Below are 16,201 nucleotides of genomic sequence, written 5' to 3'. Positions count from 1 at the left end.
TCATCCAAGCACGGAGCAGTGCATCAGAATGGATGTTGCTAGGGTCTTGGTGGAAGTTGACCTGACTAAACCTCTCCCCAACTTGATCACGTTTCAGAACCGGGAGGGTGTTCCTGTCTCTATCACTATCAACTACCCTTGGCTACCTCCAAAATGTAACTCTTGCTCTCGCTGGGGGCACCGTGCAAATGACTGTCAAGCAGTGAAACCGGTAGTTCGTGTTACTCCTGAGGATAGTGCAAGAGTGGGTGAGAACGACATTGTAGAGTTGGAAGGTTTCTCCTCTAAGGAGGAAAATGGGAAAGCTAGTAAGGAGATCGTGACAAAGCTAATAGAGGAGTTGGAATCCATGACTGAGAAGGAGAGTTTGACGGGTAGCAAACCCCTTATTCTGGATGTGGCAGCGGAGAAATCAACTGATAAGGAAGAGTGGGCTTACGTGGGAACTAGTAAAGGTGGGCAGGCTTCTCCCATAAAAAAGGCTGAAAGTTGTAGATCGCCAAATGGGTTCCAAGTCCTTCAGGATCTGAGAGAGGAGGGTGAGATTGATGGGGAGGATGAAGACATTGTGGAGGAAAATATGGAGAATGATGTATTAAAGGGATATATAGCGAAGGTGGTGGAAGTAGAAGAGGATGGTGGTGCTGATAAGGATGGTTTTGTAGTAAAGGACCCCCCGTCTGTAGACGCGAGTGTTGATCTTACTGGTGACACAAGGGTGTCAATTCAACGGCAAAGCTCCTATAGTCGTGGGAGGGGTAGGGGTTTGAAGAAACAGATTGTCAACTCTAGAGACCTAGTTCAAGTCATTACGCAGCAATATAAGGAAAAACAGACAAGCAAGAAAGCTTCCCTCCGGAAGCACTGATGTCGTCGATTTTTGCTTGGAACATGCGTGGGTTCAATAAGCCACGCAAACAAAAGGCGGTTCGGTACTGGGTTAAAGCTGCTAAACTGTCATTTGGGTGTTTACTTGAGACTAGAGTTAAGGAGGAAAATTTTCAAAAGGTGTTTGATGCTACTTTTTCAGGATGGAGGTGTGTTCACAACTACTCGAGCCACCGTCTGGGTCGTATATGGGTTTGCTACTCGGATGAGGTTGAGGTCTGTACGGTATCTAACAGCTCGCAAATGATCACCTTGTGGGTAAAATATAAAGCGACTGGAGATACCTTTCTATGTTCGTTTGTTTATGCTTTCAACTATGCTAGTGAGCGCAGAGAGCTGTGGCGTGAGATGGAAGTGATTGGGAGGTCAGTAGAGCAGAACCCGTGGATCATTCAGGGTGATTTCAACGTTGCCTTATCAACGGAGGAACAGTCAAGATTCTCTGATACCATAATGGACACCAATGCGATAAGGGATTTCCAGAATGTGGTTCAGTCGTGTGACATGATGGACATTGCTCAGGTTGGTCCCTCTTTCACATGGACAAACTGTCAAGAGGAAAACCCCATAAGTAAGAAGTTGGATCGCGTTATGGCCAATAGTTGCTGGATAAGTGCATTTCCCCAATCCTTTGCTACTTTCGAGTCGGGAGGACTCTCCGACCACCTACGCATGCACGTTCAGCTCCGTGACATCCCCCAGAGCAACATGAAGCCATTCAAATTCTTCACGCACGTCACCAACCATCCCCGATTTCTTGAAGTGGTGGCAAGGGTCTGGAATGAGACACCACCGTTGTTCCACTCTCGCTCTGCCCTTGGAAAATTCCAGGAGAAGCTGAAAGCTCTAAATGTTGAGATGAGGAGTCTGAATCGTGATTTATATGATGACCTTCCTGGTAGGGTCAGGCAGGCTTATGAGGAGTTATGTAAGAGGCAAACATAGGCTATGCAGAACCCACATACGTCCACCTTTGAGGCTGCGTCAGATGCTTGGGAGCATTGGCACCATATAACAGGCATTGAGGAGCAGTTTTTCTATCAGAAATCTAGAGTTCAGTGGCTAGGGCTTGGCTATAGAAACTCTCGGTTTTTCCACAAGGTCACTCAAAGTCGTAATGTCAGGAACACCATACGGCGCATTGTTACGGGGGATGGCAGAATTCTCACGAGTCCCTCTGATATTAAGCGTGTAGCAGTAGAGCATTTTGAAAGTTTCTTGAATGGTGCTCAGCAAACTAACGTGAGATTACCTCAGGAGGAACTTCGGGAATTAATTGATTATCGATGCTCAGATGCAGATGCTGCTATTCTTCAGGCTCCGGTGCAAGCTGAGGAAATTAAGGAGGTGTTGTTTTCTATGCCTACTAATAAGGCTCCTGAGCCGGATGGGTACCCCATGGAATTCTATAAAGCCGCCTGGCCAATTTTGGCGAAGGATTTTGTTACTGCTGTACAATCGTTTTTCATATACGGGTTCATGCCACACATCATTAATGCCACGATTCTGTCCTTGGTTCCAAAGACTACTGATGCAGAGAAGATGTCTGACTTCAGACCTATAGCCTGTTGCAATGTTCTCTACAAGGTAGTGTCCAAGCTAATAGCTCGAAGGTTGAAGGCTACACTACCGAAAGCCATAGAACTCGATCAGTGTGCTTTTGTTGAGGGCAGACTGCTCCTGGAGAATGTCTTATTGGCTACTAAACTAGTCAAAGACTATCACAAGGGGTCTGTCACATCTCGGTCTGCCATAAAGTTGGATATCTCTAAAGCGTTCGACACTGTAAGCTGGTCTTTTATTGAGGATACACTGCGAGCAATGAACTACCCAGATCTCTTCGTCACTTGGATAATGAGGTTCATAGACACTGCCGCTTTCTCTATATCTGTCAATGGGGAACTTGAGGGTTTCTTTACGAGCAGTAGAGGCGTCAGGCAAGGCTGTTCCCTCTCCCCGTATGTATACGTTATAGTCAGTAATGTCCTCTCCAAAATTCTGAATAAGGCGGATGTTGAAGGTCGAATAGGCTATCACCCACACTGCCAAGAGTTAAGTCTCTCACATCTGAGTTTTGCCGACGACATAGTGGTTTTAACAAACGGATCACCAGCTTCACTTCGAGGCACTCTGAATGTTTTTGATCAGTTCGCAAGACTGTCGAGGCTTCGTATAAACGTTGCGAAATCGACCACTTTTGCTGCGGGAAGGGGGAAACAAACTCTGGAGAATGAAGCAGTGAATGCGGGTCTGTCCATCTCTGCTCTGCCTATTAGATACCTTGGCCTTCCTCTCACTACTAAGCAAATGACGAAGCAAGACTATGAGCCTCTCCTCACTAAAATTTGTAATCGCTTGCTCTCCTGGACCAGCAAGGCTTTATCTTATGCTGGCAGACTTCAACTTATTAAATCTGTGATTGCTAGTATGACAAATTTTTGGTGTGCTGCATTTTGCCTTCCCCAAGCCTGCATTGATGAGATAGAGAGCATGTGCTCAGCGTTTCTTTGGAGTGGCTCCCCAAACAACACATCTATGGCTAAGGTTGCGTGGGATGAAGTATGTCGTCCTTACGACGAAGGTGGCCTTGGCATGAGGCGTGTGTTTGATGTGAGCAAGGTGTTTATTTTGAAACTCATATGGCGGCTCGAAACTCAGGTTTCGTCTTTGTGGAGTGCATGGGTTTCACAATACCTTTTGCGAGGAGAAACACTGTGGGACGCAAAGGACACAGGTTTGGGATTTTGGATGTGGCGGAAATTTCTGAAGTTCTGAACTCTAGCGAGGGACTTCATTCATATGGACATCAAAAGTGGGCAAAGAGTGCGGTTTTGGACAGATATTTGGCATCCAAAAGGGCGCCTAATAGACATTACAGGGGAGATTGGCACTCAGAAATTGGGCATATCGCGGAATACAAAAATATGTGAGGTTTATGTTGAAGGCTCCTGGCAGATACGGCGCTGCAGAGGCCGTCGTATCCAAGAGATGCTGCAGGAGGTTTGTGATTACCCTATCTCAATCTCTGCAGATGTCATGGACGGAGTTTTGTGGAGGAAGGGGCCTGATGACTATGGGGACAAGTTTTTATCAAATGAAACTTGGCAACAGATCAGGCAGCAGAGGCAAAAGATTCAATGGACTAAACTGATTTGGTTCTCGCAAGGTGTCCCGCAATTTGCTTTCATTTCATGGCTCGCTTTCCGGGATAGACTAGCCACTGGTCACCGGACCAGACTTTGGGGACAACCGCAGGGCTGCCTATTCTGCGGCGAGCCTGAGGAGACACGCGACCATCTCTTTTTTGCTTGTCCGTACACTTTCACGCTCTGGCTGCAGGTCGTCGGGACATTACTTGGTGTTGAGCCTTATCCAGACTGGGAGACAACAGTTTCGCAGCTGCTCACCGGAAACTCCGACCGTCTTACATACATTCTACTGCGGTTGGTGCTACAAGTATCTATCTACTTTATATGGAGGGAGAGGAATGATCGTAAACACAACAGCAGAGTCAAAGCGGTGGATCAACTGGCTTGCCTTATTGACAAGACAGTTAGGAACCGTATCACATCTACACAGTATTTCTTGAAGCCAAAGTTGCAGAGCCTCATGGCAAGATGGTTTGAAGCTCACTTACCCTAGACTAGCTCTATAATAGCGAATAGCAAATTTTATTACAGGTTCTAAAAGGATACTCTTTGTACATATATTCTTTCAAAGTTGATCAATAAATTAAATATTTCATCCAAAAAAAAATATTGATCAAATACAGATTATTATAAAATTTACATATATGTATGCTAATATATCTGAATTAATTTGTTTCTCTGGTTTATTCGGTAGATCGCTTAATATACTAAACCATATTCATATACTGAGATTTCTTAAAAATAACATCTATTCGGTTTATTCAGTACTACCAAATCCAGAACATTTTCTCTATTTCGATTTGGTTCAGTTTTAAATGGTTCGGTTTTACCGGATTGAACACTCCTAAACTATCGTTATTTTGTTAATGTTTTATATTTGTGATTTTTTTATAATCTTTCCAGTACCATGTGATTTCTTTTCAGTCCAAATACACTGTGTGTTAATTTCAAATACAAATTTTCTAATTTAGTTATTATTATAGAAAAGATTTTGATCCAAAATCTACATCACATAAATAAAACTATGAAACAAAAGAACATAATTTAATACATTGATTACCAATATGAATATTGAAATTTTATAATTTATAGTAATTTAAAATTTGTATCTAATTTAATTTTATAAAAAAAATTAAATTTAAAAATGATTAGATATATAGATATATATTAATCTGCAAAAAGTGCGGGACATCGACTAGTTAAAAGCGAAAGATAATACCAAAATATAAATTTATGAACTAACCAGTAAACAATATTGTATGCCATCTATTTTCATTGGAACTAAAACCAACCAGTAATCAATATTGTATGCCCTCTATTTTCATTGGAACTAACTATTATTAGCATCACATATTTTAAACGAAAAGAGTTCCAATCATAAATGCACGATACTAAGTGTTTGTGAATTTGTGTATAGATTTATTTAATTCTGTGAATTTTTGTTTTAATCATAATGTTGCGCACTTATCTTTAACTTGAGAATTTTTTTTGCATAATAATAGTTGGGGAACAAATATGTCGATTGCAAATAGTTAAGGAATTAAAAACTTATTTTCGATTGATAGATTTAACTTTAAAAACGCAATCACGTTTGAAATAGACTAACCTTTCTGTTAAATATTTAAGGTTGACCTTTTTCTAATCACAATTTTGCATAGCGTAGTTTGAGGTATTATTGTGCAGCGATAGTTGAAGAATAAACTTGCCGAGCGGAAAATTTTCAGAAACTAAATGCCCATTTCCCATTAAAAGGGCAAATATTTTTGGCCTTTTGAAATCTTTAAAATCAGGGGCCGGTTCGAGAGGCATACCGTGGTTATTTATGCTCTTTTATGCATGCTTAAGAACACATATTTACATTAACATATAGAATTCCATTATTAGTAGTAAAACCGTAATTATTTTACATTACATAAGCTTCATCAAATCACTTACAGTACTAGTAGATACATAACGGACACAACACTTGGTAGTGATCTAAAACTTATTCTAAGTGAAAGCCTTGACAACAAGCTTTAGCATGTGTTGGTCTACATTATTTTCTGGAAGCAGAATTAAAAAAAAAAATACATATATATATATATACCATCTTACAAACTCATCTTGTGTCGCTTACTTACGAAACTCCTTTATAAGCACCCCTCCACAAAGTTGGAACGCCTCATCGCAGTTAATAGCCCGCCCTTTTGGCCTCTCAAACCGGTTGGCATGACCGATTAAAGGACGTCCACCACCAGCGCCGTGGGAAGGTTTAATGGGGCCTGAGGCGAATATAAAAATAGGGCTTTTTTATAATTTTTTTTATAAGAGTATAATATATATTTGAATAAAAAAATTTAAGAAAAAAAAACAATAACCTAAGAAACTAAGACAAAAAAATTCTTTCCTATTTTTCGATAAACTTTTTTATCCAAATTTCATAATCTAGATTCTTAACTAATTTTCTTTCATCTATAGATATGATTGCTAGACCATTTAACATTTCTTGTGACATGATTGATCGCATATAAGAATTTATTAATTTTAACTTGGAAAAGTTTTTTTTTGAGCAGTAGCGACTAAAACTGAAATCATCAAATAATATTTGATAAGAAATCCATGAGTTTGGATAACCCTCTTCCCTTCTTTTCAAGAAGTTCAAAACTTCAAGAGGTCTCTTATAATATCTTGGCAAAGCCTCTTTTAGAACCATCAGTTCAAAACACAAATCATCATCCCCAATAACATCAGAATGATTCCCAAGCTTTAAAGCTGCTTCAAGATTGGTACAAGATGCCATCAAACTAGATTAATATGAAGACTATACGTAGAATACTTTGGAATATATAGAAAATATATATAAAGTAACCACACTTTTTTTTTATTTAGGAGTTTGACATACTAAACATATATTCCTTTTTCAATTTGGAAAACTGACAGTAAAATAAACTACTAGTTTTTTTTCTAAAAGCAGTTTAAAGAATTGAACTTGGGTTGAATAAATAAATGGCAAATTTAAACCACCATGCTACTAACTATTTTCTGAAATTTGAGGCCCTAAAAAACTATAAAATTTGGGGGTTCGAAGCGAAAGCCTTTTTGGTTATGCTTGAAGCACGGCTCTGTCCACCACCAAAGTATTGAATACGTTCCGTGGGGTGAGGAACAACCGGTTCTGTTATAGTTGACCCATTTGAATACTGATAAATGACTCGGCGGCGAGTAGTAGTACTAATCGCCTCTTTTATGGTATACATTTTTGGACCACCGTATTCATAAGAATTTTGGCTATAACGAGAATGGAACTCGTCTCTAGGAACATGTGGCGGAGGGGTTATTTTATGGGACTTACCGTACACCTTATCGACCATCTCAAACGCCTTTTGAGCAATCCTTGTATTTCTATCATTTTGAGCCATTACCAATGAATCACAAAGAAAAGAAGATAGGTGTTTTCTTCTGTGTATCTTTGGTTTCAGTTTGATTTGGAAAAGAAAGCCAATGGGCCTTTATATAGACAAAGCATATTCGTAACTAAAGGAACCAACACACACTTTTAACTAGAGCTTCTCTATACTTTTCTAATGAAATATTGTTACGAATAATGCATTTGTATTCAAACATTCGTTTTCTTTGAAGTTATCCAAGATTTAAAATATAAAGTTTTTTATTGCTAAATAATTTAAAACTAGATTAAGATCCGCGCCTTGCACGGGATAAACGTTATATATATAAATTATTTTATGTATTATATGTTCTTACATATTATGAAATAATAAATATATATTGAATAATTAAAAGTCATTAACTATTGCATATATAATTAAATTGGTGCAAACGTATAAATCAATTTTATTAATCAAATTTTTTTTAAAAAAATTGATAGGATATGTAATTAAATTTAAATGATATTAACATACATAGTATATTTTTAATATTAATGTCTATTAAATGATGATTACTACTCATATATTTTTTTGATCATGTGTATCTTTAATAGCAAAAACTTTAAATTACTGATAACAAAATTTTCATTGTGGGAATAATAATTTTAATAATTTATAATTTAAAAAACATTATCAATGTTAGTTCGAAACTTTTATCAAAAAAAAATTATTCAAAGTAAATTTTGAAACTAAAATATTTATTTATTCAATATGGTTTATAGTTTAATTTAGAATGATATATATATATATATATATATATATATATATATATATGTATAAATATATTAAATCTTAATGATTAATTAAATTAGACTTTTACTTATATGATTTTTACTTATATGATTTTGTAATCATTTGTATTTTGTATATAAAAAAATTTAAATCATGGATCGCAAAATTTGAATATGAGACTTTTAACAGTTTTAGTAATTTATGGTCATTTTTAAAAATTCAAAATATAACATATACAGAAAAATATAAATTTTTATAATACGGTTATTGTGATTTTTTTAATTTATTTTAATAGTTTTAAATTAAACAAATTTGATAGAAGATACCCTATTTTTTATCAGATCTTTATTATTCAAAATTATTAATTGTCATATATATTTTAGCCACTTTAGGCAATTCTGTAATCTTTATTTAAGGAAATAATAAATGACATTAATAATGAATTTATGGTTAGTTTAATAAAAAGCTTATTATATAATTAGATGAACTAACCTATTTCTCTAATAATTCTAAGAATCATTTTAGTGATGACATGTGGCTACAAAAAGAAGTTGTAATGTTTCTCAAATAATATACAGGGTATATAAAGTTGGAAGTTATCATAAGATTCCGAAAAAAAAATTATCGGCACATGTAAACATCACAACATGGAATCGAATATAATAATTTATTTAAACAATGTTCCCTCAATAATGTATATCTCCTACTCCTTCAAAGGCCATGGACGGTTTGACGGTCTGCCCGATCCATTCACTTCATTCACCGTTACAAGAAAACTTGCCCATAACAACGAACATTTACGACGAAAATATTTCGTCGTAAATTTACATGGTCTTTACAACGAAATTACGAGGAATCTAATTTTCGTCGTAAACGCCATGTAAATTTACGACGAACTGATTTCGTCGTAAACTCCATGTAAGTTTACGACGAATGTACGTGGAATGAGAAATACGTCGTAATCATTACATCGACATTACAACGAAGCATGTTACCGTTATATTTAGGTGAAAACGTGTATTCAATGTGCTTTAACTTACCTAATTTCGTCGTAAAGTCGTTGTAAATAATATGTTAAAACCATGTAAAATCCATGTAAAATATTCCTTGTAAAATCGTTGTTATATTTCAACTACCCAACTCGAAAATTTCTCTATATATATGTCATTTCCCACAACTCTCTTCCTCACAACACACAAACGGGAGAAAAAAAAATCCGAAAAAAAAATCAGAAAAAAAAAAGATTTCAAAAAAAATCTAAGAAAAAAATGGCCGGTGGCGGTAGTATTTACGAGTTACGGAGTTGGATGTATTTGCACAAAGATTCCGACGGGAGGGTGACGAACGCATTTCTGAGCGGGCTAGAGACATTCATGCACCAGGCGGGCTGTACACCGATCACACAGGAAAGCGGTAAGATGTTCTGCCCCTGTCGGAAATGCAAGAATTCAAAATTTGCACGTAGTGAAACTGTAGGGAAGCATTTAGTAAACAGAGGATTTACACCACAGTACTACATTTGGTATCAACATGGAGAGGGTTATGGGGGAAATGAAGCTAGTAGTAGTAATAATAATTTTGAGGATGGTCATCATAGTGAAGAACCGAATCATTTGCATAATGAATATAATTATCATCAAGATCATGAGCAGATGGTAGATCATGATAGGGTTCAAGATATGATTAGTGATGCATTTTTAGAAACAACTACAACAATAGCTGATGGAACTGGAAATGTAGAAGAACCTAATTTGGATGCAAAAAGGTTTTATGAAATGCTAGATGCTGCAAATCAACCAATCTACACTGGTTGTAGAGAAGGTCTCTCTAAATTGTCTCTAGCAGCTAGGATGATGAATATTAAAACGGATCATAATTTACCTGAGAATTGCATGGATGCATGGGCGGAGTTGTTTAAAGAGTATTTGCCAGAAGACAACGTGTCTGCTGAATCTTATTATGAGATTCAGAAATTGGTTTATAGTCTTGGGTTGCCTTCGGAGATGATTGATGTTTGCATCGACAACTGCATGATCTACTGGAAAGAAGATGACAAGTTAGAAGAGTGTCGATTCTGCAAAAAACCACGATTCAAACCGCAAGGCCGTGGGAGGAATAGGGTACCGTACCAAAGGATGTGGTACCTACCAATTACAGACAGATTGAAAAGATTATATCAATCTGAGAGGACTGCTGCATCGATGAGGTGGCATGCGGAACATGTCCAGAGAGATGGTGAGGTTGCACATCCATCAGACGCAAGAGCGTGGAAACATTTCAACAAGGTACACGCAGATTTTGCTACAAATATTCGGAATGTCTATCTTGGGTTATGCACCGATGGATTTAGTCCATTTGGAATGTCTGGTAGACAATATTCTTTGTGGCCAGTCATTCTTACGCCGTACAATTTACCGCCGGATATGTGCATGGAACAAGAATTTCTATTTTTGACCATATTAATCCCTGGGCCGAAGCATCCAAAACGGTCTCTTGATGTTTTTCTTCAACCGTTGATAGAAGAGCTAAAGCAATTGTGGTCAGAAGGGGTGAGGACGTACGATTGTTCCTTGAAAAACAATTTTACGATGCGAGCAGTTCTGCTGTGGACGATAAGTGATTTCCCTGCTTATGGGATGTTGTCTGGCTGGACAACACATGGAAGATTATCTTGTCCATATTGTCTTGGATCGACGGATGCTTTTCAACTGAAGAATGGTAGGAAGAGTTGTTGGTTTGACTGTCATCGTCGCTTTCTTCCACTTGCCCATCCGTACAGAAGAAATAAGACATTGTTTCGGCACAAAAAAATTGTCAGAGACGGTCCTCCTCCATATCTCACCGGCCAGCAGATCGAAGCAGACATTGATTATTACGGAGCTCAGGAAACAGTTAAAGTTGGAGGAAATTGGCATGTTCCTGGAAATATGCCTGATGGATATGGTGTGTCTCACAATTGGCATAAGAAGAGTATATTTTGGGAGCTACCCTATTGGAAGGATCTTCTCTTACGCCACAATCTGGATGTCATGCATATTGAGAAGAACTTTTTTGAGAACATCATGAATACATTACTTAACGTCCCTGGGAAGACAAAAGATAACAAAAAGTCAAGGATGGACTTACCTGATATTTGCTCAAGAAGTGAGTTACATATCAAGAGCAATGGAAACGTTCATGTTCCCATCTTCCGGTTGTCATCAGAAGCCAAAACAACCTTGTTTGACTGGGTTGCATCAGAAGTTAAGTTTCCTGATGGTTATGTTTCAAATCTGTCAAGATGTGTTGAACGAGGTCAAAAGTTCTCCGGAATGAAGAGTCATGATTGTCATGTGTTTATGCAACGACTACTTCCATTTGCTTTTGCCGAGCTCCTTCCAGCAAATGTCCATGAAGCACTTGCAGGTAATTATAAAACGTTAATATATATACATATGTTATGAAATGTTATTAATTTGATTACTTTTGCAATATACAGCCATCGGCGCTTTTTTCAGAGATCTCAGCACACGTACGTTCAAGGAAGAAGTCATCGAACAACTTCATCATAACATTCCGATCATATTGTGCAACCTGGAGAAGATATTTCCTCCTTCATTTTTTGACGTCATGGAGCATCTAGTTGTCCACCTACCGTATGAAGCATTGCTTCGTGGACCTGTTCACAACGGATGGATGTATCCGTATGAGCGACAGATGAAACATTTGAAGGGGAAAGCAAGAAATCTTGCAAAGGTGGAAGGTTCAATAGTTGCGGGAAGTTTGACAGCCGAAACATCTAACTTCACATCATACTACTTTGCTCCAACTGTTCGTACGAGGAAAAGAGTTCCTAGAAGATATGATGATGGTGGAGTACCGACATCATATCCAATTGATGGTGTTCCTGACATTTTCTGCGAAATTGCACGGTTTGGTGGTAAAACGAAAGAAGTATGGTGGTCATGTGAAGAGGATAAACATAGTGCCCACACTTATATTCTGCTCAACTGCGAGGATGCAGTGACCCGTTACTTTGAAAGGTAAATATTTTTGTGAATGTTAATTATATGAATTGCAGTTAATTATGTATGACTTGATTATTTGTTTAATTTGCAGCATGTTTGTATCTCAAGTTGAAGAAGCAATACCAGGAATATCTGCAACTGATGTGGACACACGTAAAGATAAGCACTTTGTCAAGTGGTTAAAATCACAGGTACGTAATATATCTCATACATTGATTAATTAAGTAAGTGTTTTGATACTTCAATATTAATTAAGAATAACTGCTTTTGGCAGGTTGATTATGACGATCCTTATTATCCCGTATGGTTTCACGAATTGGTTCAAGGTCCAGTTGCAAAGGTCACCACATCACCTATGTATTTCACACGAGGATTTACCTTTCACACATACGAGTATGGGAGACATCGGGCAACGAGTAACTACGGAATATGTGTGAAAGGTGAAACGGACTTTTACGGGATCTTGCAGGAGATTATTGAAGTGGAATTTTCGGGGTTATTGAAGCTAAAATGCGTCCTCTTCAAATGTGAATGGTTCGATCCTGTTGTGAACCGAGGGATTCGGTATAACAAATTTGGTGTTGTGGATGTCAATTTTGGGAGAAGATACAACAAATTTGAGCCTTTCATTTTAGCTTCACAAGCCGAGCAAGTAAGCTTCCTTCCTTATCCTCGGCTTCGAACTTCCGGGATAAACTGGTTAGCTGCTATCAAAATTACACCTCGTGGACGCATTGTCGCTGGAGAAGAACCGCCCTTGCAAGAAGAAGACGCTATCAATGAAGTTGAGGTACCAGAACAACCAACTGATGAAATCCTTTTGATCGACCCGCAAAACTTTCAATATGAAGATATTCCCGAAGATGCGACAGATGAAGCACGTGAAGACGAGTTCGAGAGAAGCGACGATGATGATTGTAATGATAGTGATGAGAACGAAAACGATTTAGAGTGATGTAATATTGATGAGAACGAAAACGATTTAGAGTGATGTAATATATGTCTCTGATGTTGTATTTCTCTATTGTAACGTATGTTTAAAGAAATATTATTTTTTTACCATCCTAATGTATGTGTAACAAATGTTGTTTTATATAATATGTATTTGTGTTAATTTTAAAAAAATTATTTGGAGTTTTAGGGTTTTAGAGTTTAAGTTGGAGAAAGAGCACAAAGTAGTAGAGAAGAAGAATATGATGTTAGATGATATGTGACTTTGGGGTTTAGGGATTTCATTCTCGGTGTTTAGGGTTAAGCGTTGTAAAATCGTCGTAAACCGATGTTTCCACGTAATTTCATCGTAAATGGAAAAACGCGGGCCTGGTAACTTCGTCGTAAACGTGGGCCTTGTAAATTCGTCGTAAACGATGTTTCGATGTAATTTCGTCGTAAATCAAAAAACGCGGGCCTAGTAACTTCGTCGTAAATGAAAAAACGCGGGCCTGGTAACTTCGTCGTAATGTTACGTCGCGTTTACGACGAAACATTTTTTATATATTGGGACGCCGAGACGAGGCTGCCTCGTCCATTCCTCCTAAACTCCTCTCCTCTCCCTAAGGTACATTCTCTTCCCTCCTTTTTTTTTTTTTTTTTTAAGTTAGTTTAGGTTATTAATTAGTTAGGTAATTAGTTTAGGTGATTATTTAGATAATTAGTTTAGGTGATTAGTTAGATGACGGAATCCTATAGTTTAGGTGATTAGTTAGGTAACGGAATAATTTTTTAATTATGTCGTCATAATTGATTAAATTTATTTAAATTTTTTTTAGATGGCTCCTAGACGGAAACCAGCAGCACCTACTTATGCCCAGTTGTTTGGCGATGGCTCCGGTACATCTTCTTCCGGTCCATCGTCTTCCGATGCAGTTCCAGACTCTCAGACTTCTCAGAGAGTTTTTTCGAGTCCTCCTCTTCCACCGCAGATGCCTCCACCTCCTCCTCCAGCGGCTGCACCTGAGCCTGTCCCAGAAGGTGCAGTTCATCCGGATTTGCGTGTGCCTTCATATGCTCCCTTCGCGAGATATACGGTGGAGGATTTGCTTGCCCAGCCTGGACGGGAGGGTTTGGATGTTCTAGACCCCGAGGAACTTATTGGTAAGTTATTAATTTTTATTACTTTAAAATTTAATTAATTTTTTTTTTGTAACGGTTAAATTGTTTTTTTTTCAGGTTTGGGGCTAACAACCGTGTTAGCCGGAGCGTTTCGGCGACGATTAAGGGTTACTACGACGGGGCATACCCGAACTGGAGCAAGACACCAAATCACGTTAAGATCACGTGGTTTAAATGTTTTGCGGTAAGATTTTAAAATATAATTAAATTTTCACTTTTAAATATATATATATATTTTTAATATTTATTATTAATTGTAATTTTTTCAAAATTTTTATGTTTCAGCAAAAGTGGCATTGGTCTTTGGGAATCACCGAGAGGGTGAAGGCGGAATTCGTTGCAAAGGCAAAGATACGCCTCTGCAACACAGTCTCTGATTGGAAGGACAAGTGGGAGATCTACGGGTATGAGGGAAAGCCCACTGAGCTCACGACGGATGTGTGGGATGGCCTCATCGCCTATTGGGAGCACCCCTCTTCGATCAGAAAGGCCAATTCGTGCTCGGCTTCTCGAAGGACGAAGGATAAAGATGGTCATTTGCCCATGCTTCACAGAACCGGACAAAAACCTCATGCAGGAGTCCGTCTAGAAGCTGTAAGTTTTGTTTTAAATATATATTTTAAAATATTCAATTAATATAATTTATAATATTTAATTTAATTTTTTTTTGTAGTTCGAGAAGACGGGAGTCTTACCTTCTCTGTCTGACCTATTCAAGATGACTCACGCCACATCCGACGGAGTTTTTGTGGATCCTGCATCTGAGAAACTCTTCCGAACAGTGGCTGGTCGGATTGAAGAACGGGAGACGCAACTAACCCAGGAGTCTCCCGATGGATTACCAGTCACATTGTCCACCCAAGAGGTCGACAGAATCTTCGAAGAGGTAACTTAAAATTTTAGTTTACATTATTTTAAATATTTTAACATAATTAACTATATTAATATATGTTTTGATTTTATAGGTGGCTCCTAAAAAGAAGGGACGGATAGTCGGTATAGGCTCTGTTAACGAAGTTGCAAGGGCAACTTCGTCATACACTTCGAGACGGGATGAAGAGACTGCTCAGATGAAGGCTCAAATGGATAGCCAGAAGGCTCAAATGGATAGCCAGCAGGTTCGTTTAGACTCTCTTGAGGATTTGCTAGACGTGATGGCCGTGGGAAACCCGGTTATGCAGAGAATGTTGAGTGAGAGACGAGCCGCTCTTGGAATGCCACCACGAGATCCCCAAGAGTCCGATCCAACCCGTCAACAGCCGAGCAACCCCACCAACTACTTCGACAATATGTAGTTTTTTTTTTTCTGTTTGTATTATGAATTTAAATATTATTGTATGACTTTTAAAAATATGTTTTCCAATTTCATATTTTGTTTTAAAATTTAAATTATTTTAAATTCTGAATATTAAATATAAATTAAAATCTATTATATACTAATTAATAATAATATAATAAGAAACGATGTAAACTCCTCGTAAACATTACATGGAGTTTACATCGAATGTTTACGAGTGATTAACATCGAAATATTTACGAGGATTTTACATCGAAATGTTTACGAGTGATTTACAACGAAAGTATTTACGTGTGCTTTACATCGAAACAATTACGTGGGTTTTACGACGAAGTCTTACGTGGCGTTTACGACGAATCCTTTCCCTGCGCTTTACGAGGAATATATTTCGTCGTAAATGTAACGAGTCGTTTACGACGAAACCTCCGTTACGACGGACGTTTAACAACGAAACGTCTTTCGACGTTAATTCGTCGTAACACCCCGTTTACGACGAATTTACAACGAATACTGCCCTAGTAAAAAATATGTTTTCTTGTAGTGCACATATTTCAGATTATTTACAAAATTATCTTATACAAATGAATGCTA

General features: G+C 37.9%; 1 protein-coding gene across 1 annotated transcript; it reads right to left on the bottom strand.

Moving 5' to 3' along the window:
• Positions 1 to 5,890: 5,890 nt before the first annotated feature.
• On the bottom strand, positions 5,891 to 7,626 carry LOC106449451. Its single transcript, XM_013891210.2, has 3 exons — positions 7,616 to 7,626; positions 7,369 to 7,523; positions 5,891 to 6,298 (listed from the first exon to the last, which is right to left on the bottom strand). The coding sequence occupies exons 1-3, from the start codon at positions 7,624 to 7,626 to the stop codon at positions 6,150 to 6,152; spliced, it is 315 nt and encodes a 104-aa protein (XP_013746664.2). The 3' UTR covers positions 5,891 to 6,149.
• Positions 7,627 to 16,201: the final 8,575 nt, after the last annotated feature.

The sequence above is a fragment of the Brassica napus genome, chromosome C7 (assembly GCF_020379485.1).
Source record: "Brassica napus cultivar Da-Ae chromosome C7, Da-Ae, whole genome shotgun sequence".
NCBI lineage: Eukaryota > Viridiplantae > Streptophyta > Magnoliopsida > Brassicales > Brassicaceae > Brassica > Brassica napus.
The sequence above is the reverse complement of the archived record's forward strand: the minus strand, read 5'-3'. Positions and strand labels throughout refer to the sequence as shown.